Source organism: Rissa tridactyla, chromosome 1 (genome assembly GCF_028500815.1).
Source record: "Rissa tridactyla isolate bRisTri1 chromosome 1, bRisTri1.patW.cur.20221130, whole genome shotgun sequence".
NCBI lineage: Eukaryota > Metazoa > Chordata > Aves > Charadriiformes > Laridae > Rissa > Rissa tridactyla.
The window spans coordinates 217,441,843-217,465,008 of NC_071466.1; the positions used below are offsets into that span (position 1 = coordinate 217,441,843).

A 23,166-nucleotide genomic window follows, 5' to 3' on the forward strand; every position below is an offset into this window, starting at 1 on the left:
CAAACCGGTGCTGTGGTTAAAGGGATGGGGAGGAGAGGAGGGCACAGCCCCGTCCCCCCGGGGTTAGCTTGGATTTTGGAGCCCTGGGAATCAGCATCATCAGGTGAGATTCATTAGGGAAATGGAGGCGGCATCAGAAAGAATTTTAAAAGTCTCCAGGTCTCATCCGCAGTGTTATTTTATTCCAGACTTACTTTTTGACGGGGAAAAAAATTAGCTTAATCCAGCGCTTCTGCTGCCGAGCAGCCGGTGACATCCTGCCGATAGCTTTGTCCCCAGTTTGCCGGAGCTGCCTCGCCGGAACGATTTACTTTTCTCCGTTAAAGCCGGGAGGCAGCTCTTCAGCCGAGAGGAATGGTCCTGCCCTGGCTGTCGCCACCGTCTCAATATCGTGGCTGTAAATTTCTCACGGGCATCCTGGCAATTTCCACCCTCGGCACCCGCAGGTCACCCTCCTGCAGCGGCAGATTTAACTCCGACTTCCTCAGATCCACCGCAGGTGGTTCGTCTTTTTTTCCTGCTTTTTTTGGGGGGGCGGGGAGGGAAGAAAACCCAATTCCAACTTGCTTTCTGCTCCAAAAAAAAAAAACCTTCCGGCATGCCAGGGCAGAAAACCCCCATGCAAAACAAGAGAACCCAAAAATACCAGGTTGTGCTGTCCGCCAGCACAGCTGGAAGCTGCATTTTTTTTGCTATTTTGCCTTGATTTTTACCTTTTTTGCCAGGATATCCATCCCACAGCCGAGGACCAGAAAAGCAGGCGCTGGGTTGCGGGTGTGTTTCAGCCCCGCTTCCCCCTCGCTCTGCCTTTCCCCTCCCTTGGCCAAGGTCCCCAAAGAGTTTTTCCAAGTAGAAAAAGCCCAAGAGGCCACGGGGCCAAGATGCCCGTTTCAGACAGTGGTGAAATAGCGGTCGGGGAGAGGCGACGTGGAGATGCTGCTCCACAGAGATGCTGCTCCGCGGAGATGCTGCTCCGCGGCTCTGGAGCTGGCAGCGGCAGCCCAAACCAGCTCATTTCTCTGCCAGCAGCCGTGCCGGCTCTGCGAGGGCTTTCAGAGATGTTCCCATTCTCCATCCAGCAGCTCGGGGCCAAAGAGCATCCCCAGGAGAGCAGGGGCTGCAGGCAGGGATGAGAAACTCAATAATTTCTAAATTCATGCCCCGAGCACCCCATCCTGCTAGCAGGGGCTGCAAGGGGTTTGCTTGGGAGAAAACGGCTTCTTCTGGGGCTGAAAGGCAACTGCAAGGGGGGACGCTTTGGGGTGGGAGAAAGATGTTTGTCCTGTTAAGATTTTGTAAACAAACACTAAGTTCCAGGCTTTAAATATCTGATTTTGGGGCTGAAGCAAGGAGCGTTTCGAGCCCCGAATCGCCCTTGCATGGGGGTTGTGTGCCTTGGAAGGGTTCTCCTGCCCCATCCTACAGCGACAGCTTTGCTGGCACTGCTTGGGTCATGCCACGGCTGCTGCAGGTCCTTCTGGACACAGGGCAGAGTTAAGGGGATGGTTTTTGCCTGGGGGAGTTCTGTGGAGTGAGGCAAAGAAGTGGAAATCGAGGAGGTCCCTCAAATCCTGCCTGTATGACCTGCCCCAATCTCCCCTTCCAAGGGACAGTGAAGGGCAGAGTTAAGGTGACAGCAGTTTCAGGGACTGTGGTTCAGCAGCAGAAGAGCAGGTCCAGAATGACGGCTCCTGGGGACACGAGGGTTGATGTGATGTTGGATGGGTCTGAGGACGTGTCCCCAGCCAGCAGCCCCTCACACAGGGAGGCACAGCCTCCATCCCCAGCAGTAGCCCAAAGACACAGCTGCCCATGGAGGTCCATGGGGCCATGGCCCACAGGGTCCATCCTGCTCCACAAGCGTTGCCCAGGGGCTTCACCGGCCTTCTTGGCCCCACCACACTCCCATCCCCATAGCAAATAATTTAGCAACTCACAGCCCCAGATCAGAGATGAAACCCCAGCCCCAGGCAGGGTCCCACACTCCTGGGGACTGTCCCCTGGCCAGGGCTTGCCATACGATGTCCTTGCCACAAGATGGGGCCCGAAGATTGGGAATGCCAGCACATCTCCAAGTGCTTGGAAGGACCTTGTGCCCTCGGGGCTGGCTCCAGGGACACTTGTCTGACCTCGACAAGGGCAAAGACCCCACCAGGAGATCCCCTGTGGCCTTTTAGGTGGCCTTTTTCAGCGGTAGGGTGGGTATACGGGGAGATGGGTCGCTTCCCAAAGAGACAGGACTCAGAGAATGGAGAGGTTCACAGAGCAGCAGTGTTATCCTGAGGTTTTCAGCCCTCATGAAACCTAAAAATGACCATATTTCAAGCAGGGAGTGATGCTGCTGTGCTGTGAACTTGGAGTTGCCCCCAGGTCGTCAAGCAGGGCTGTCCATGGGGGGGCTGCCCCCAAAATGTGCCATCAGATGGGGCAGCCTGACATAGAATCATGAAACTCAGAGAATAGTTTGAGTTGGAAGGGACCTTGAAAGGTTATCTCATCCAACCTCTCCTGTAATGAGCAGGGACATCTTCAACTAGATCAGATTGCTCAGAGCCCCATCCAACCTGACCTCGAACATTTCCAGGGATGTCCTGTCCTGTACCCACGGTGCAGAGGAGTCCTGGGGATGGAACCATGGGGTAATGGGCAACCCTGGAGCACCAGAAGCTGGGGCTGGAGAGGTGACATAAGCCATTTGACTGAATTCCCCTTCCAGCGCTGGAACTGACTGTACTCCACTCTCCATACTCTTTTCAGACCAAGTTGGGTGAGAGAGGCAATCGTCAACTTCAGAGAGCACAGAAACACCTCTGGTGGCTTCAGGCTGACCAGAGAGGAGCTGAAAGGAAAACCAACCTTTACAGCAGCTGGTGGTACACCCGGTTACTCTGTGGAGGTGTTAGCAAGGTGGAGAGGGCTGCATGAGAACTGCAACGAGGTTGCCCCAGGCAGGGAACATGGTAGAAACCAGCTCTCCTGCAGCAGGCACTTGTGTTTCGGCAAAGGGGGGGCCAAATCTTCCCCTCCATGGAGACTGCAGCCTTGCAAAGCACCTTGGACATCCCACCTCCCACCCAGCACCCCAAAAACAAGGGCTGGGGGGTTGCATCTTAGAGGAGGAGGCCCCAAGGCAACTCATTCCCACCTACCCTAACCACTAGGTGGGACTGGGGTGGACGGATGTGGGAGGTGAACCCAGGAGCATGGGATGTGGGAGGATGGGGGGATGATAGTGCTCTGCCCCTGGGGCCCGCGGGAAGCTCATGCCCATCTCTGCCCTCCCCTCGCTCTCTCCACCACACAGGCCACCGCAATGGCCAACACCAGGCTGCTGCTCCTCCTCGCCCTCCTCTGCGCTGCTGAGACCAGCTGGGCTCTCCGCCTCTACAACGCCGCCTCAATCTTCAGCTGCCTCAACACAGCCCTTGCCGAAGCCCAGAAGAGCCTGCCGGAGGAAAACGCCATCTTGGACAAGCGAGGCTTCGACTCCCCATCACCAGAGGAGGTGTCTGAAGAGGAGGAGAGGGAGGACGCAGTGGACGAAGAGATGGGGAAAAGGACGTTCCCAGGGGAAGGCCATTACAAATATGTCTCCCAGGCGCAGGTGAAGGGGAAGACATACCAAAACCGGGCCAAGAGCGATCGTCGCACCAAGGTCACCCTCTCCCTCGACGTCCCCACCAATATCATGAACATCCTCTTCAACATCGCCAAAGCTAAGAACTTGCGAGCGAAGGCTGCCGCCAACGCGCACCTCATGGCCCAAATCGGGCGGCGAAAGTGACCCCCCACAGGGCAGGGGGGACTCAGAGCAGGGCTGGCTGCGTAGGGCCACCACCCGCCCCCAGCCTGCCAGCCAGAGGGGACTGATGACCGTGTATGATATCAGTGTTGTATATTTTTGACCCATAGAACTACCTAACTTTCATATCTCTTCTTCATCCTTCTCTCCTTCCCAATCTCCTCCATCCCTCCTGCTGGAAATTTCCGCACGCGGGGAAATGTCTGCAGCAGGGCAAGGGGACATGTCGCCTCGGGAAGGTCCCTATTAAAGCTACGATCTCTTGAGTTTCCAATGCTTTGTTCTCCCATCGCCTCCACAGAGGGTTTGGTCGGGTTTGTCTGGGCCTGTAGGCTTTCCAAAATATCCCTCCAGCTCAACCTCATATCACTGTCCCCACCATGATTCAGACGCTACTCCATCCCCATACACAAGCTGTTCCTACACACCACCATGACTGCATTGGGAAGGGAAAAGCAAGACTGGTCAGGGGACCTCAAGAGGGATTTCCCAATTTCTCCTCCTGGGAACTCTCTAGGTTTTAAGGTTGTCTTACAACCAACCACCTCCTTCCCCACGAGCACCTTCAGCAGTTGCAGCTGGGACAGCATCGGGACAGTCCTCATTCACCCCGCTCTTTTCCACCTTCCACTGAGTCCCAGCTCACCAGGCTCCCACCCCTTCACCTTGGACTATTTATCCCTTCCTCTAAATCTCCCTTTCTCATCACCTCCCAGCCCAGCTCCAACAGGAAAATCCGTCTCTTGGCCTGCATCCCTGCATGTAGCAGGTGTGGGAGGTGGAGAGGAATTTGGCTTCTCCTTCCCCAGGAGATGTTTTCCAAGAGCAGCAAAGCACCTCACCAGGTCTGTCCAGGACACTGCCATGGGGAGCACCCCAGGTGGGGTATTAATAAGGGCCACAGGTCTTCAGTTGAAGGGTTGGCAGATGGACCCACCAGCCACCTGCAGAGACATAGCTGGAGGCGTCTCCTCTCTGCCCCACTGGGCAGCCAGAGAAGGTTGAATTCAGCCCCAGCAAGCCCATGCTTGGGTGGCCAAGGCTCCTAGCTGACCCACAGGACCCAAATTCAACTGAAGCCTGAAAAGCAAAGCCAAAATAACACACCAGGCCCTTTAGCACCTTCCCCTGATGGCACACATCTCCAGCAGGCAACACACCAACATGCATCTCTGTGCAACGAGCCCCTCCTGCCTCAGCTCCAAGGGTGTACAGGTGACATCTCTCCTTGTTGCAATCTGCAGTAGCCTTGGACTACGTGGCCCTTTACGTACACTGAATACAACTTTATACATTTTTCCAGCCCACCAGCCTACACATCCGTCCCCCATGGTATATTGGGCTCTTGTGCAGCAGGACATATGCATTGTCCCCGTTTTACACCCAGGAAAACTGAGGCACGCTTGCACGCTCGCATCTGGTCGGGCAAAGCAGGGCAGAGCAAGGTCAGCCCCGGACAGGGCACCCTGTTGGAGGCACTCTCAAGCCTTTCTGGAGTTGGCCAAAGGTGTCCCAAGGTTCTCCAGGCTCAGCCTTTCTGATGCCCAGGGCTGCCTAGAGGAGCCTCGGCACAGCAAGGAGCGACAGAGGGATTTGCTCAGAGAAATCATTGCTTTGAGCAGAAAGTTGAAGAGGTTTTCCCCTGTGCTCCCCAGTGAGGGCCAGTGGAGCACTGGCCCAGGCTTGAAATGGGCTTTTCCCCACCATCCACTGCCGTGAGGATCTGCATCAGCCCTACTTGGGGTCCTTTCCCAACATGGGGTTAGACAAGGGGAACATCTCAGCCCCATGCTAGTGCCTGGAAAGTAAAACAACACATGCCTGAGGCTCGCGCTGGGTCTTTCTTCTGCTCCCCTTTAATGAAGGCAATTAACATTGAAGCGACATGATGAGAGCAGATGAGCCAAGGCGTGTGCTGGCACCAGTCTGTGTTTTCACGTGTAAAGCTGAGATGGGGACAGCAGATACCAGCTGAGAGCGAGTGATGGGGAAAGCAGAGATCCTCCCTCCCCAGCTGCATCCCAGTGGGGGAGTCTCACCCACACCCGGCACTGCCTTGGACAAACCCTTCCAAAATTAATCTTCCTTCTCAACCTCTGCCAAGCGAGACCGGGGATTGCTTGGAGGGGCTTAGACACAGGCAGAGGGTGGAGGAGCCAGATTTCCTGAGGAAGCTGGATGGAAATAGGAGCGCTGAAATCTCCATCAGCACCCACCTGGCTCTGGGCCACATGGAGCCAAGGCCGCTGTGCCGGGGAAGAACAGCGTTGCTGTTTGGGGTGATATGTGCAGTTTTGTAAAAGTCAAGTGAGGATTCATTTTTTTCCTGCCATTTCATGCAGGGACAAAACCCAAACTCTTGGTATTGCCCTCAAAAAAAGCAGTTTCTTCAGGTGTGGTCGCGCAGCTGCTGCATGCTCTCTCTGACCAACATATCTTTCTTCTTCCACTGCTGGGTCCCTTCCAGCCTCTTCATAATCCTTCCCCCAGGCAGCCAGCTCTTCCCTGGCCTCCAGGAACCCCCCTGTCATCCTTCTCCTCCTCCATGTGCCCATACTCAAAGGCCTCCTTCACCCATATCAGAGCAAACCAGAGATGCTGCAGTGGTTTAGGCAACCCCTCGGGTCGAACCCCTTTTTGGGATCAAGGAGGTCCCACACCCATCTGGTGAGGAAAGGATTCAGGCAGTGTAACCCAACAGGCATTGAGCATCTGGCCAAAAATGCACTCCTGCTGTGTGAAGATGTACCCACGTTCACACACACAGGGTCTTGGCTAGATAAACCAAGCTGATTTCCAGCAGTCACCAGGGGTAGAGTTATCCCGTGTTCCTCAGGACAGAGAGCACCAAGAACGTGGTGGCTTCGCCGAGGGTTACGTCAGGAGCTGAGCCCTAAGTAGGAGGGTGAGATGCACTTCAGGCTGCAGATACACCTGGAGGGAATCATGAGAGACTCCTCCTGGAATGTCCAGCCCTGCTCCTGCGATGTCCTATCCTGCTCCTGGGACGTCCTTTCCTGCTCTGACTTGGGCCAGGTGGGGCTGTGTTCACGTAGAGGCAGCCTCCCTGTCTTAAGCCTAGATCAGATTTTAAAACTTACGTTTCTGGCCTTTGGGACATCCCACGTCCATGAGTTTCTTGCTTTCATGTATGCTGCATGGAAAATAAAACCATTGTCCATTGGCAATGTGACAGTCTCATTGGTGCCTCTAAGTCCCGGCATTACGCCATGTAGTGTCACCTCTCTCCTCAGCTGTCCCAAGTCCTCCAGGACATCCATCAGCCCCACATCATGTAACAGCCTCAGCATCTCTCATGAATTTTTGCCACCTACTGCTCTTATCCCTGTTTTAGAGAAGGGACGCTGAGGAACAGAGAAGTCCCCTCTCCCACCAGTGTGCCAGCAGCGAACAGGTCCTGCGCTCCTCTCTGGCAGCAGGACACAGCTCCATGGGGCAGGCTGGGGACACCTCTGGTCTCTGCACTGACCATGGCTTGGGGTCAGGGAGGGGGATGCTCCAAAATTCAGACATGGCAGGATGGTAGGTGGGTTGTGTTTTCAGGAGCCAGCACTGCCATGGAGCCTTCAGAGCCTGGCTTTCTCATGGCATCAATGCTGGAGAAGCCGTCCCAGCCCCACGACCAAGGCAGCAGCCCCCTCCTGCAACTCCTGTCCATCCCCAGGAGTTTCAACAGATGTGCTGTTTGCATTTGGAAAAAGGGGGATGGAAAGTAGAAAGCACATTTCCAGTCCTGAAGATTGAAAAGAAAGTCTTAAAAATGAGCCTCATTCTTTAAAGAAATAAAACCAGATACTCTTCAAAAAAAAAAACAAACCACTATTCAAAGCTCTTTTCCTGATTTCACAGAAAGTGCTCTTAGACACCACGGGGAAAGCAATGCTGCCTGAGTAGTTAAAAGCCAAAGAAACTCCAAAGTCCATGGGTCTGCAGGTGCAAGTCACTCCAAGCACCTGGATTACCCCACATGGCTGCTGCTCCCAGGGCAGAAACACCTGAACCCTCTGCCAGCAGGTGCTGGCAGGAGGAGGAGGGGGCCCTTCAGCAGAGAGCCCGGCTCTGCCTGCTATAAAAGGCCCAAGAGGGAGGTGGACAAGGTGTGCCCTCAGGGAGGTGGTTGTGATTGTGGTGAGGAGCCCAGGTGGTTCAGAGCCATGGTGAGTAGCTGTGGGGCTTGGTTTTGCTCCCTGAGAGCCATGGCTGGTCCTTCCTAGCTCTGGAGGAGGGTGGAGCTGGAGGGATCTCTTCTTTCCAGCTCAGGGAAGGTGTCTTGCCCTTGGCTGTGGGTTTCCTTGGGGATGAAAGTGGTTGTGGGTTATGGAGGAGCATATGGTGGGCCCTGGAGAAGGGGCTTCTGGGGGTGCAGAGCTTGTGCTTGGGAGCTGCCCTCTGGAGCTGGGTTGGCCTTGCAAGCCTGGTTTGCACCTCTTCCTGGCCTGGGGAAGACTATCCTGCTGCAACAGCTTCAGATCTGCCTGTTCCCCTGTAGGAAGATACTTTAAAGGTCTTGGTGGGGTTAAATGGTGACATAGCTCAGTCTTGGATCAGATAGGTGCCCATCTGGATCTGCTGTGAAGCTGGGGCAGATGTGGAGCAGGGGATGAAGGTCTCCCCTTGCAGAGATTGGCTCAGCATTCCTGTTCTGGCCCTGGGCTGGTGGGTGGCTGTGGCTGTCACAGAACTGTTTGAGTCAGAAGAGAAATGCAGTCGTGGCTGAGGACTGATCCATTGGACTCCAACCCTCGGGGCAGGACCCTCTGCTCTCATGTAGGCTGTTGCTTCCCTATTTCTGTGCTTTGTAGGGATCCTGCCGGGCCAAGCTTCTCGCGAGAAAAGTTGAGAGTTGCTGTGCTGGGTCTCCAGCAGCCCAGTGTCCTGCCCAGGCCACAGCAGGCAGACTAAACCTTTGGTAACCCCATTTGAGACTTCCCTATCTTGTAGCTCAGGGCTTCCTGAACTGGATGTGGGTTTTTTCCCCAGTAAGCCTCAGTGGAAGTCTCTAGTCCAGCTTCCCTGAACCCCAAAGCTTGGTTTTCACAGCCTCCTGGGCCAAGGAGTTCAAGAGCTCAACCACACTTTCTGCATGAGAACTCCTCCTTTCGCTGCAAGCCAAGAGCGGTTGATTCATGGGACAACTGCTAGTCTTGTATGGAGAAGATGAAGAATTGGTCCCTACCCATCCTAGCTGGGATCCTCTCTAGCTGTCTTCAGCTAGCTAGAGATTCTCTGTGGCTGCATCTGGTCTAAACGGAGATGAGAAACTACTCTGATAGTCAATACTCAAAGCTCAGCATTGCAGGCTTCTACCGTCGGAGAGAGGCAGAGGTCGTCTGCTGCTGCTGCCCATGTGGGTGGGGAGAAGTCTGCCCCTACCACCCTGGGAAGGGCCTGGGGGGAGTGTTGGCACTGCTGCCTAAGGCTGGCTGGGCTGAATCATTCCCTCCTCCCCAGGTGAAGTACCTGGGAAGGCTGTCTGTGCCCTGTCTTCTGCCCCAAGGCAAGATCAGCAGAGTCAAGAGAAGAAACCATGAGCAGTTGGACTCGACAGCTGTCACGTGCTGGGCTTGGTGGCCTGCTCCTGGGAACAGGGCTGTCCAGCAATGGAATGAGAGTGCTGGGATGCAGAGGGACCTACCGCAATGCCCTAATCTCTGCCTTTGTGGGAGATAAAGCATCTCGTCAGAGAGATGTTGCTAGTTCAGCAGCTCTTGGGTGCCACCAAGCTGGGTTAGTGCTCCTGTTGGTTGTTGGCCATGTGCTGTATAAAGACACCCAGAAGTGCCAGCCTTAGTCTAACTTGTCAGAGCACGTTCATAACCTCCTCTTTTCTCCTGCCCCCATGCAGAGGGAGTGCATTTCTGTCCACATCGGCCAGGCTGGTGTCCAGATGGGCAATTCTTGTTGGGAACTGTATTGCCTGGAGCATGGTATCAAGCCAGATGGCATCATCTCCCCCACTGCATCCCCAGGGCAAACAGATTCTTCCTTTGGGACCTTCTTCAGTGATACAGGCTCAGGGAAGTATGTGCCCAGAGCAATATTTGTTGACCTGGAGCCTTCTGTCATTGGTAAGTCATGGAAGGTCTCCAAACCTCTTGAGGGGAGCAGGGGTGGGGAATACCTTCTCTGCCCTGAGGTGTTGTGTTGGCCACCTAAACTGGTAGTAAGGCTACCAGCTTCCATGTAAAACTGCATCTAAATTAGTGCAATTAACTTGGCAGACAGTGGATCTTGTGCCAGTGACCCTCATGAGATCCCATCTTCCTCTAGATGAGATCAGGACTGGGACCTACCGCACACTCTTCCACCCGGAGCAGCTCATTAATGGCAAAGAAGATGCTGCCAACAACTATGCTCGGGGCCACTACAGCATTGGGAAGGAGATCATTGACTCGGTCGTTGACAAGGCTCGGAAAATGGTAACAACTCTGTAGAGGGTCTTCTGCATTAGTGCTCTGGTTACTGTTGCCTTGGCCATCAAGAGATGCAATGGGGGGAAGAATATCTTGGTCAGCTTGACCATGCCACTGTGGTCAGGAGCAACATGATGGGATTCATGTGGGTGTGTGTCTTGCTGGTTGGGACTGAAGGAGTAAACAAGTGACTGAAGATGCCATCTTAGTGGCCTTCAGACTCTTCCTAATCTTCTTGACTGCTACTGTCATGGGTATCTATTTGACCCTGTATGACATTCTCTCAGGCCAGGCCTTTCTTCCTGGTTAAATGGGAGATGATTTAAAAGCAGCTGCATTTGCTGTGTCTAAGACATCTCACCTGTTAGAAGTGGAAGCTGTGGGGGGGAGAAAACAAAAAGATGTGTTAAACTTGATGGTTAAACACAGTATTTTAGCTTAACTGAAGTCCAATGAGACCAGAATAGCTCCACTCACTCGGTCCTTCTGGTCTTTTCCTTGGGGCTGCAGACTGAGCAGTGCAGCGGACTGCAAGGGTTCCTGGTCTTCCACAGCTTTGGGGGAGGCACAGGCTCCGGGTTCACCTCCCTCCTCATGGAACGGCTCTCCGTGGAGTACAGCAAGAAGTCCAAGCTGGAGTTCTCTGTGTATCCAGCCCCACAGGTCTCCACGGCAGTGGTGGAGCCCTACAACTCCATCCTCACCACACACACCACCCTGGAGCACTCAGACTGCTCCTTCATGGTGGACAACGAGGCCATTTATGACATCTGTAACCGCAACCTGGACATCGAGCGTCCCACCTACACCAACCTCAACAGGCTGATTGGGCAGATAGTCTCGTCGGTCACTGCCTCCTTAAGATTTAACGGTGCTTTGAATGTTGACCTGACTGAGTTTCAGACCAACCTGGTGCCCTACCCACGGATACACTTCCCACTCACCACCTATGCACCCATCATCTCTGCAGAGAAAGCCTACCACGAGCAGCTGTCGGTGCCAGAGATCACCAATGCTTGCTTTGAGTTCTCCAACCAGATGGTGAAATGTGACCCGCGCCGTGGCAAGTACATGGCATGCTGCCTGCTGTACCGGGGCGATGTGGTGCCCAAGGATGTGAACGCAGCCATTGCAGCCATCAAAACACGCCGGTCGATCCAGTTTGTGGACTGGTGCCCCACGGGCTTCAAGGTGGGTATCAACTACCAACCTCCCACGGTGGTGCCCGGGGGAGACCTGGCCAAGGTGCAGCGGGCTGTCTGCATGCTGAGCAACACCACAGCCATTGCGGAGGCGTGGGCCCGCCTGGACCACAAATTTGACCTGATGTATGCCAAGCGAGCCTTTGTGCACTGGTACGTGGGGGAGGGCATGGAGGAGGGGGAGTTCTCAGAGGCCAGGGAGGACCTGGCTGCCTTGGAGAAGGATTATGAGGAGGTTGGAAGGGACTCGGCAGATGGAGGGGAGTGTGATGAGGAATAGTATTTTTCACCTGTTGGAAGACAGTTTGGATGAAGCTTTTTGGATGCTACTCTTGCAATTCCTTCCAGAGAACGGAGTTGTGGGCTGGGTCTGAGGAATGGTGACTTGGATACTCTACAGCTTGGCCAAAAGCAACTCTTTGGTCAAGACCTGTGTATGCAGAAAGCTGGCTGAATAAATGGTGACCAGCAAAACCTCTTCTCCTGTCTTGATGTGTGACCTAACTAGATCATGGGAGAGGTAGGGGGTGGTAGCTGCAGAGTGGTTCCCATGTTTCCTCGGTCACTGTGGTCCTACCCATAGGGCTTTCCTGCTTGTAGGTGCTGGGATGAGCCCAGGTAACTGGGGTGGGTGACAGCACAGTGTGACCCTTTGCCCTGGGGTGAAACTGCCGTGTTAAAACTGACACTGGGGTGATGATCCCACTTGGGCACTGGCTCCCGGTGGCCTCTCTGTGTGCTCAGTCGCAGTTGGCTCTGGGTGTTCTGTGCTGCTCTCTGCTCCAAGGCACACCAGGGAGTGGGATCAGGCTTCTCTGGTCCCCTGCTGCCGTGCAGAGCCCTGCTAAAGCAATCCGTGTCCAGCTGCCAGGAGTGGGATTGCCTGGAATTTCAACTGGGCTCAAGGATGAGAAATGAAATAGCTCTGCTGTCTGTCAGAGCCCTGCAAAGGCAGCCAAACCATGTCCTAGCTCCAAGTCATAAAGCAAGGAGCCATCTCCCCAGTTAGACTTCTTACCTCTTGTGCTGGGTGATGGCTGTGCCCCAGACATGATGCTAGAATTCCTGCAGACAGATAATGAGCTGAAAAAGGAGATTTAATTGATCTCTGTAGGTTCCTTGGACTGGAGCAGGTTATTTCTCCGCTGGGGACTCTCCTGCCAGTAAGTGATCCAAGAAAAGGAGCTGGCTGGGCTATGGTGGGCAAGCTGGATCTGCAGTCAGGCTGTGATTGAAGGGCTGACAGTGTTGGCTCTGGGTTGCACTGGAAGAGGGTTTGAACAACCTGAGGCAAGAGCGGTGGGAGGTGGTTATTATTAAAGCCTGTCTCCACTTGCCATCACTCAGCTGGGCTCCTGGGGGTGGCAATCTCCCAAGGTGGGAGCTCCTGGGGGCTGTCTCACCTCCAGCTGCCCTCTGCTTGGGGGAGCCATGCTGTTGGGACTGGTGGACTGGCAATGTGATGGCTGCAGAAGAGGGAAGGAGCAATTCTGTACCTCCTTTGAGCCTCCTGGCCCCACCAGATGCAGTTTTATGTGCTGGGAAATGCCTCTCTGCAGAGGGCTGAGGTAGACCTCAAAGTGATGCTCAAACCTCCCTCCAGAGAGAAAAAAGAACAGGGTGGGGAGGAGAGAGAGGGCAAAGCAGAAAAAAAGTAGTTCAGGCAGGTGGAACAGCAGCTCTGCCTTCCCCTCCTGGGTACTGGGCCAGCACCTGAGTGAGTGTTATGTGATTATTTTATATTTTTTTTGGTGGGGTGAGCTCTTCTTCTGCTCATTGCAGATGTCCTGGTATAGGGAACTTGTTTTGGAGTTCATTGTCTGACCTCCTTGTGGCATGCAGTCAAGGCAGATCATCTCAATGCTCACTAGTGCAGTGCTGCAGGAGAGAGTCTCAGCCACTGTACCAAGCTTGGTGGCCTGAGGTCACAGCTAGACAGTCTGATTTTTCTGACACTGGAAACGTTTAACCTCCATAGATCTGTCAAACACTCTGCTTTCTTGGAGGGTCAACCTCCTGCTCACAAAAAGTACTTTTTGGGGTTGTCTTTTTTTTTTTTCTTCTTCTCATTTTCAATCTCCTGGTGTACCCACTAGCTCTTGAAGGCGGAGAGCTGGTGTGAGCTGGTGCACAGCTCTTACCCATGCTGGAAGTGGAGGAAAGGTCCAGCTCTTAGTCGGGTTGTGAACACATGCATCTCTGCAGCCACACCACTGTCCTGTCCACTGCCTTGAAGGCCTTGCAGCTCCATCAGAGCATTTTCGTGAATGTTCATGAGCTTCGGGCTCATCTGCTTGCAATGGCAGCAGGATCCTTTCTATCACATCTGTGTGCAACGGCCTGGAATTGATGATGGAGTGAGACAATTTGTCCCCCAGCCAGATGAAGACCAAGTCCCTCTGTGCTGAGCAACCACCCTGCTAAGCAGCCTTATCACCCCTGACCCCAGAAGGACCATGTACAGCTTTCCCTAGCCTGCTCTGGACACAGCTCTCTTCTTGCATCAGGCCATGGGATGGAAGCAAGAAGGAGCAGATGCTGCTGGATCAGGGCTGGATAGCACGAAGGAAGAGGGAACTTGCCCAAAACCTTGTGAGAAGTCAGTGGCAGAGCTCTACAGGCACCTCAAGCCTCCTCTCTACAGGACAACGATGAACAAATCTGCCTTGGCCCCTGTGGTCTACCCTTATTGCAATAATGAACTAGTGAATGAGTGGTGGTGGATGGGCTGGAGCAACATGGTGGAAACATAGATCCTTCAGGCTGCTCCATGTGTTGCTGTTTGGTGGGCACTTTTTTTATGACCAGCTTTGCTATTCCAGCACACAGGTAGGCACGATAAAGCTGAAGCTGTGCAAAGAAACCCATGCTGCTCTTGGGCATGGATCTGGAGTATCCGCTGCTCATGGAGAGGACAAAGCATTGCCTATGGACATTGAGCTGGAGATGCCAACTCCACAAAAACCATGGGTTTGCTCTTCCTCCAAGGAAAATCCTTTCCTTCTCTCCCTCACTGCATCTGTGGGAGGGCAGAAGCAGGTCTGTGTTAATGGACATACCAGAGTAATCGATTTCAGTAATAAACAACTGCTCCAACTACATCAGCCCTGGTGCTGTGCTGGTTGCTTTCCAAGCTTCAGAAACACATGGATGCGCTCCTGCCCTTGCTCAGCCACACTGGGTTGGCGCGGAGCTCCAAGTGGGAGCGATGCTCGCCTTGTGTCCACACCAGGCTGCTGCCACCCACATTTTGAGGGGGATTGAACCAGTGTCTTCCAGCCCCAGCTGTCTATGGGAAATGGAGCCACCAGGGAGAGGTGGCGGCCCTCAAGGCCATGCTTGGAAACTTCCCAGCACAAGTACCTGTGGGTACAGAGACAGACGTCATCTTTTCTCTTTTGGAAAGTATCTTTGAGCCCTGAACAGTCTCATTTCTGGCAAACAGAGCAGTTACTGTTCCCCTGTGAGGGGTGTTGTCAGTGCTAGGGGTATAGGCTGGGGACAATCAAGTGGAAACCCGGGAGGTGGGTTGTCCCTGTCCCCAGGAATCAGGGTGTAGAAAATGACCACTTAGGGTGTATGAGAGGAGACCTACTGAGCACCAAAGACTTTGGGTTGACCTTTTTTGGGGTGTCTCAATGGGTTCCATCAGCACAGCAAAGATAAAAGAGAGGACCATCCCCAGAAGGAGCAGCCTCAAAGGGTAGTCTGATGCTCAGCCTCCTTGACAGCAATGGGACATGCCTAACATTTTATCTCAGGCAATCTCAGAGCAGTGAATTGAGCACAGAGGAGGCTTCAGACCAAGGGGGATCTTCCTAGGAGTCCACCTACTGCCCACTCATGCTGTCAACACCCCAGAATTTTGGGCTAACTACAGTCAACAATAAGCTCTGGGTTCCTTCCACTTCCATCTCCCAAGTATAGGACACAGCAATACGTCCCCGTCCCTCAAACCATCCCTGGATGTACCTCCCCAGGCATCGCTTTGGGAACATCTCCAGAATCATCCCCCCTGTCAGGCGAGAGGGCAGCTGTAGCTCCAGGGCATGGGGGAAGTCTGGAGAGAAACACTGACTCCATTTTGAGACAGAGCCCAGCACTGAGATAAAAGTGGACATGGGGCTATGGTATATAAAAACCAAAGTGTGATGCAACAGCCATGTGCAGGGCACCTGGAGACTCAACACAGCACGGAGCCAGCCATTCTCCTGTCCCACAGCCTTAGGAACCCTCCCCATATCTTATTGGGGCATTTCATTGCTTTTCCTCCTGAGTCACCCCATCAGACGGACCTGGCTCACCTCCCTGGGGCAAACTCCAACCCCAGGCTCTCGGGGCTGGTTTCACAATCACACCACCTCAACTTCTGAGCAAGACCCAAGCCCAGAGCTACAGCACTGCCCCAGCAGCTGGGACTTGCTCAGACATCGAGTAAGCTTCACCAGAGACAGTGAGGAGGGAAGAACCCCACCAGGAAGGTGCTCTTTACTCAGGTATCACTCCCCAATTGGCGCTGGTCAAACTGGGGATTTCCTGCCTGCTCCCAGACATGCTTCCTCTGGGCTACTCTTCAGGGTCAGAAGAGCAGCATCCAGCTCCAGACAGACAAGTGCCTGCAGGATATAGGGCATTTCCCTCACAGCAATAATTATGGTTGATGATCTTCACAGATGGCCCACCCAGAGCACACCCTTAGCAGCGTTTGCAGTTCTCCCGCTGCAGTAGGGACCTCCCCTTACAAACAACCTGATTAAACCCAAAGAACTCAAAGCAAAACAAAAAAATGTCTTTATTCAAATACAAAAAAAAAAAAGTTGCATAGAAGTGTACAGGTACATTTCTAATTAAAAGGTGCTTTTACAGTAAAAGCCAGAGCAAAGGTTTGCCATTTCAGCCAAAGCAGGCAGCTTGCCGCATTCCCCTGGACTAGGAACCAGGATGCTCTGCCCAGGCAGGATGCGTCCCCAACACTAAGCCAGGCACCTATTCAGCTTCACTCATCGATAAACAACAGCGTGATAAAGCTCGAGACACCCATGCTACAGAAGTGCGCTATGAGCACATAGACTATGCAAGCAGAAAAGGTATAATAGGTCAAACGGTAGCATCGAGGTTCAAGGTAATCCTTTGGCACCTCCAGGCACTCAAGACCAGTTTAGCCTGACAACAGAGGGTTTGTATTTCATCTGAGGTTTGACTTGATTAAAAACAGACTGCAGTTTGTTAATACTCATCCTCATCAGCCTCGTCTTCTTCTCCATCTGCCGAGTCCCTTCCAACCTCCTCATAATCCTTCTCCAAGGCAGCCAGGTCCTCCCTGGCCTCTGAGAACTCCCCCTCCTCCATGCCCTCCCCCACGTACCAGTGCACAAAGGCTCGCTTGGCATACATCAGGTCAAATTTGTGGTCCAGGCGGGCCCACGCCTCCGCAATGGCTGTGGTGTTGCTCAGCATGCAGACAGCCCGCTGCACCTTGGCCAGGTCTCCCCCGGGCACCACCGTGGGAGGTTGGTAGTTGATACCCACCTTGAAGCCCGTGGGGCACCAGTCCACAAACTGGATCGACCGGCGTGTTTTGATGGCTGCAATGGCTGCGTTCACATCCTTGGGCACCACATCGCCCCGGTACAGCAGGCAGCATGCCATGTACTTGCCACGGCGCGGGTCACATTTCACCATCTGGTTGGAGAACTCAAAGCAAGCATTGGTGATCTCTGGCACCGACAGCTGCTCGTGGTAGGCTTTCTCTGCAGAGATGATGGGTGCATAGGTGGTGAGTGGGAAGTGTATCCGTGGGTAGGGCACCAGGTTGGTCTGGAATTCAATCAGGTCAACATTCAAAGCACCGTTAAATCTTAAGGAGGCAGTGACCGACGAGACTATCTGCCCAATCAGCCTGTTGAGGTTGGTGTAGGTGGGACGCTCGATGTCCAGGTTGCGGTTACAGATGTCATAGATGGCTTCGTTGTCCACCATGAAGGAGCAGTCTGAGTGCTCCAGGGTGGTGTGTGTGGTGAGGATGGAGTTGTAGGGCTCCACCACTGCCGTGGAGACCTGTGGGGCTGGATACACAGAGAACTCCAGCTTGGACTTCTTGCTGTACTCCACGGAGAGCCGTTCCATGAGGAGGGAGGTGAACCCGGAGCCTGTGCCTCCCCCAAAGCTGTGGAAGACCAGGAACCCTTGCAGTCCACTGCACTGGTCAGCCTGCAGCAGAATAATGTATATTGACCTCTCTTTGTTAAGGACTGGAATAAATATCCCAAGTAATACAGCAATAAATTCTGTTTAGAGCACTTACTGGCCAGAGCGCCCCAGTCCCTGGAATGGATTCACTCAGTATGTCACTCTCCTGAGCATCTGAACTATACATGTGTTAAGCAATTACAGCATTTCCATGGACCTGCCATAGGTAAATCTGCGTGGTAGGATGGAGACTCTTGGCAAGTTGTTCCATTATTTCATGGATAATTAGCTCAATGCATACCTCTGCACCTGAGAGGGGATGGGAACTAGCGTGTGGGTCCTAGAACCTTAGGAGACATCTCAAAAAAACATTTCACTGACAGGCATCCAAGTATTTTGTTACAATCCTGCTTCACTCCTATCAAATGTGGAGTTTGGTCTACCCAGCTGGGCTAACAATTGTCCATTAAGAATTAATATTTGCAGTTGCACAACCAGGGAGTGGCTTCCCTGTGATCAAAAGTCCTTCTCTTCTGCCTCTTAGGTCTAGTAGTGTGTCACTTCACACATACATAACAACAGTTGCTTTTAGGCCAGATATACCTGTTCAAATGGCCCCTTGCTTTACTGAGCCCCAAATCTAATCACAGCAACAGCGGCTGCCCTTGGAGCTCACATAGAGGTGTTTTTCTTTTAAGACTTTTACCCCAAACCCAAAGTTTAATTGTATTTCCATGGTGTGTCATTTTACGGGAAAGACTGTCTTTATTCTTACCATTTTACGAATTCTGCTGAGGACAGTGTCTATAATCTCCTTCCCAATGGTGTAATGGCCACGGGCATAGTTGTTGGCAGCATCTTCCTTGCCACTGATGAGCTGCTCCGGGTGGAAAAGCGCATGGTAGGGGCCAGTCCTGATCTCATCTACACAAGGAGGAGCAGTCATGGAGAGCAGCACACAGTTACAGGTTCTAGACATTAGTGTGACAGAGTAAAACACGCGGCAAATCTACCAGGACCCCACATAAGATGACAGTCATGGCATGGTTAGTTCAGACTGGGAATAATGGAAGGGGTAAGAATAACCCTGTCCAGGCTAATTTGTCTAGGTCCTACTATAAATCCTCCATCTTCACCCAGCAGCCAATTTAAGCCAGATTACATTAGGATCTCAAGAAGTTAGGACACTGCCTATGTTTCCAAAATTATTGTAGGATTATAGTTACCACATGCAGCTTGTGTTTCTGCTTGTTGCAAAGCATCTTGAGGTGGCTGGAAGCACCACCTCCATCCTCTGCTCTACAGCACACGGAAGAGGAGACAGAGTGTTGTCAGTGTGTTGACATTTCTGCTAGGTATATCCAACCCGGCTTCAGGCACCTTATGAAAACAGGCATTAGGAGCAGTTTCTCTAGGCTCCATGCAGTCAACGAGGTTGGAGACATCTCCAGCAGGTATTTAAACCCACTCAGTCTCAATATTAGATACATTTCATATTCTACTGGCTTGCTCACTAGGTTTCCAATTTAGCGCCTTGATAAGGTGCCTAAAAATTAAGTGGAACCAAAACAAAAGTCTGCATTCCTTCCATTACATGAAATAATGAGTCACACATCCTAGATGATAAGATAGGTGCAAACACCCAGGTAAAGCCTAGAAGGCAGAAGCAGGTAGATGGATGCAGGTGGTTGGGAGTCATCTCTGCCTCAAGCAAAAAAAAAGAATTTGTTTTCTAGGAAGGTACTCCAAATTAAAGTGCCATGATCAAGTCAAAAGCCCAGAGATCACTAATGGAGCTGGAAGGAGAAGTAGACAGCTTGCAGTAGCAAGGCACCCAGTTTCCACAGAACCACGAAATTTGTGGTACCCATCTGCCCAAAGATGCTTCGCAGGTAGCATTAAAACCCGATGTGCCACATCAGGTAATAGCACGGTGGAATTCAGAGCCACTGAGGTTAATAAACTCATGCCACTTCACACCTGCTGAGGATCCTGCTCAAGACAGCAGGTCTCTTAAAAGGAGGGACCAACTAAAGACAAAGCAGTGTAATAAGAGTAATGGGTTTGTCACTCCCAGGTCCATTTGGAAATGCAAACTCTGTCTCCTTCTGATGGCTGGAGACATTTTACTGGCGCAGAGGAGTGGGAGCTGCTGGCCAATATGGGCAGCAGCACAAGTCCTAAGGAAACAAGGATCAGGAGTCATGGTTAGAGATGCCACAACACCCAACTGCCCCACTATTACCGATGACAGTGGGCTCCAAGTCTATGAACACTGCTCGGGGCACGTGCTTCCCAGACGCTGTCTCACAGAAGAAGGTCTCAAAAGAAGAATCCACTTGTTCAGACTTTGGCTCCACAGGTTTCACCTGCTTGGGGCCAGGAATCGTCCCATCCGCCTGGATCCCATGCTCGAGGCAGTACAGCTCCCAGCAGGCATTGCCCATCTGCACGCCAGCCTGCCCGATGTGGATGGAAATGCACTCCCTCTGGAAGGGGAAATGGCTTGTTAAGGCGATTTTTAGACATCCTGTCACTTAGCACTAGCCCCCACGGCTCTTGTTTGAGCCATTTGCTACTGTGGATGATGAGGGAAACAGGTGGCTTCCGCCCACCGCCAGGAGTTGGAGCAAGGATCAAACCATGATCTGCTGGGCAGCTGGACACAGCCAAGCCGCACACGTAGCATCCTTCGGAAGGGCTCTCCCAGCCCAGGGGAGGAGGAAGGAAGGAGGTGATGGGCTTCATGATGAGGCAGGAAGCAGCTGAGCAGTGCTGGCTCCTCAGTCAGTGCTCAACTGGCCCTGCCATGGAGCGGAGCAGCTGTCAGTCCCCTGGGTCCCAGAGAAATGGGGCATCAGGGACAACAGCTCTGGGGTCCTTGATCCAAAAAAGCTCTGTACCAAAGCAGGGAGAAGCCAAGCTTGGGAAACCCACAGCCAAGCTGGGAGTCACAGCAGGAAACGAGGCTGGAGGAAACCAGCAGATGCCTGGGGCCAAAACAAGGGCAGACTGACACCTGGGGAGAGGCTCCAAGTCCTTCTTTAACCAGCTCACCCTCCAGGAGCCTCTAACTCCAGGGCAGTATTGGAGGCACTGGTGTCTTCTAGAGACTCTCTGGTGACTTTTGATGGTTGCACTCTTCCCATGGTAATTGGCATCTCTGCTGTTTCCACTACCCCAAGATCAAAGCAATGACAGAGGCTCATGTCTCCGCTCCCAAGCAGAGACTCCCAATTACTGCCATGCAAGGCATTGGGGCGGTGATGCTTCCCAAGGGATCACCATGAAAGGGTGAAAGGGAGCTGGTGATCCCACCTGGGGGTGGCAAGCAGTGTCGCTGATCCCATTATTTGTAGCATTGATGGGCTGTTTGGTTCATTTCACCCCAGTCCTACTCAGAGCTGGGGATCTCCACGGGTAAGCCCAGCTCCCCTGCTCCAAGTAGCCCACCTCGAGCAGAGCGTAACAAATGTCACCGACAACCCAGTTGTCTCAGGGCTGAGAGGACACTCTGTGTGTGACCACCCCTAGGCATAACTATCCTGCTGGAGGGACTCTGTCCCTTGAAAGTCACTACCCTCTAAGTAGTGCTAGGCAGTCCTGGGCACCAACCACTTGTGGCAATAGCCATCGGGAGAAGGACGCAATGCAACTTCTCCCGTCTTAGTCTCCAAGCATGGATGTGCCAACACACTTCTCAGCCCTCAAGCAACTCCAATGGCCACAGCATGTCCAGGTCATCCACCATAAAGCTAGACACCAACTGGATGAAGACTCCTCGTACCCCAGAGGGACACCAACCCCTTTACCCACAGCTGGCTAAACACCGCTTAATCCCAGTCTGGGCCGAGACCACCAGTTCTGCTGAGTGTGGAGGTTGTGTTTAAGTCCTGCCTCTCCGAGTTGATATTTGCACTATGTGGGAAATGCTGACTGCCATTTGCCCATCCCTCTCCGCAAGATGGTTGCAATAGCTCCTCACCACAATTTGCAAGGGTGAAGTGACACAATTTGTCACCGCAGCCGCTCCTCCGGCACTGGCTGGGACAGCTGCTGCGCTCGCTACCCTCTCCCAGCTCCCCAGTCCCAGCACCTGCTTCAAGGGAGCACTGGTATTTTCAGCCCAGAGCACAGGGAATGGGAATAAAAAAAAAAAAAAAGGGGTGGGGGCTGGTGGAAAGAAAAACGTTCAACTTTTTTCTGCAGGTTTTTTCCCCCACGTCAAATATGGCAGGAGGTTATTTGAGATCCCAGATCTCCAACATTTGCATCAAGATGAACTGCATTTTACAGACCCTGGCTATAGGCAGCCTATTGTTGTCCAGCTGATTTTCCCATTGGAAATACCATGTAAATGTTTAACTGTTTTATAGCCAGGACAGACTCCAGAAGTCAGCAGATAGATAAAAGGAAAAGTTCAAAAGCTGACTCGCCAGGCGTTACTTTGAAGTTTGCTTCCATTTGCAACATGCAAAGGGACACCACCACATTTTCCAACATGTTACTTTCTTGCACTCACAATATGTGACAGTTGTGTTATTCTTTACAAAAAGTTTCAACTAGATCAGCCAGCACTGCTCAGGGTTGCAGTTTTTCTAGTAACCAGATCAATCCAATTCAGTTTCACAGCCGCAAAGCCTTCAGAGCAAAGAGTCAATTAAAAAGCTAGAAGGAAAGGGGGACTTTATGCATTTAATATCTAATCCCAAGGGTCTGTAGCAGACAAAGGCAACATGGCAGCTCACTCCTAAGGAGAAAGAAAAAAAAAAACCAACCCTAAAGGTCTCTGCAAGTTGCACTAGTTGCTCGTGGCAGCGTTAAGAGTCCAAGTGTTAAACTTTGGGAAAAGGGCCAACAGCATCAAAATTTAAACTTTAGTCTATCACATAGTTGTGTATCAAGATGTGCTGGTTCCCCCCCAGAAAAGTAAAACCCAACTTGCATTAAAGAGGCAGAAACTTTGCAACTCTACAGACCCCACCTCAGGAGCTGCAAACTCAGTGTGAAAAGCAGCAAGAGGCCACTTAAATAGCTCTCCTCCAACCAAGTCCCTCACTTTTCCCTTATAAGGAGCAAACATGGAATCAATGAACCAGAAGGTAATCAGCAATCAAAGCTGCTTGTAATTAACATCCCCAAGAGAAAGGAGAGAGAAAAAAAGAGCAAGCTGTTTAGCTCAGTACGCTTGGAAAATATACAGGCTATATTTTAAGTTTAGACTAATACAAATAGAAGGCATGCTCTTACCATGGTGAGACTGGAGGCTTGCTAAGATCTAAGCAAAACAGCTGCTGCCCCTGCCTCTCCCTGCAACTTTATAGCCCAGGAAGGCTTGACTCCACCTGAATATAAAGAAGCTTTCTGCTAGCTTAAAGGAACAGAGCTCCTTTTCCTTTGCATCCCTAGGAACAGCAAGGGACAAAATGGTCTGTTAGCGTCTAACCAGTGTGATTTCTGTGACTAAACAGCCTTGGCAACAGTGCGATAGGAACTTTTTTCTTTTTTTTTCTTTTTTTTCTTTTTTTTTAATGACCCT

General features: G+C 52.3%; 3 protein-coding genes across 4 annotated transcripts; 2 read left to right on the forward strand and 1 right to left on the reverse strand.

Annotated features, from left to right (window-relative positions):
- The first annotated feature begins 3,313 nt into the window (after positions 1 to 3,313).
- On the forward strand, positions 3,314 to 3,784 carry UCN3 (urocortin 3). Its single transcript, XM_054189835.1, has one exon. The coding sequence runs from the start codon at positions 3,314 to 3,316 to the stop codon at positions 3,782 to 3,784; it is 471 nt and encodes a 156-aa protein (XP_054045810.1).
- A 3,623-nt stretch (positions 3,785 to 7,407) lies between these two features.
- Positions 7,408 to 11,718, forward strand: LOC128904873 (tubulin alpha-3 chain-like). Of its 2 annotated transcripts, none has more exons than XM_054189783.1 (4): positions 7,408 to 7,430; positions 9,671 to 9,891; positions 10,094 to 10,242; positions 10,747 to 11,718. In XM_054189783.1, exons 1-4 carry the CDS (start codon positions 7,408 to 7,410, stop codon positions 11,716 to 11,718), a joined length of 1,365 nt encoding a protein of 454 aa, XP_054045758.1. The 2 variants fall into 2 exon arrangements, with proteins under 2 accessions (XP_054045758.1, XP_054045765.1); XM_054189790.1 differs by lacking the exon at positions 7,408 to 7,430 and adding an exon at positions 8,785 to 8,802 and having other exon boundaries at positions 9,669 to 9,891.
- Positions 11,719 to 16,206: 4,488 nt separating this feature from the next.
- On the reverse strand, positions 16,207 to 22,941 carry LOC128904868 (tubulin alpha-3 chain). The gene is made up of 4 exons (XM_054189769.1): positions 22,878 to 22,941; positions 19,873 to 20,116; positions 18,403 to 18,551; positions 16,207 to 17,648 (listed from the first exon to the last, which is right to left on the reverse strand). Exons 1-4 carry the CDS (start codon positions 22,878 to 22,880, stop codon positions 16,665 to 16,667), a joined length of 1,380 nt encoding a protein of 459 aa, XP_054045744.1. The 5' UTR covers positions 22,881 to 22,941; the 3' UTR covers positions 16,207 to 16,664.
- Positions 22,942 to 23,166: the final 225 nt, after the last annotated feature.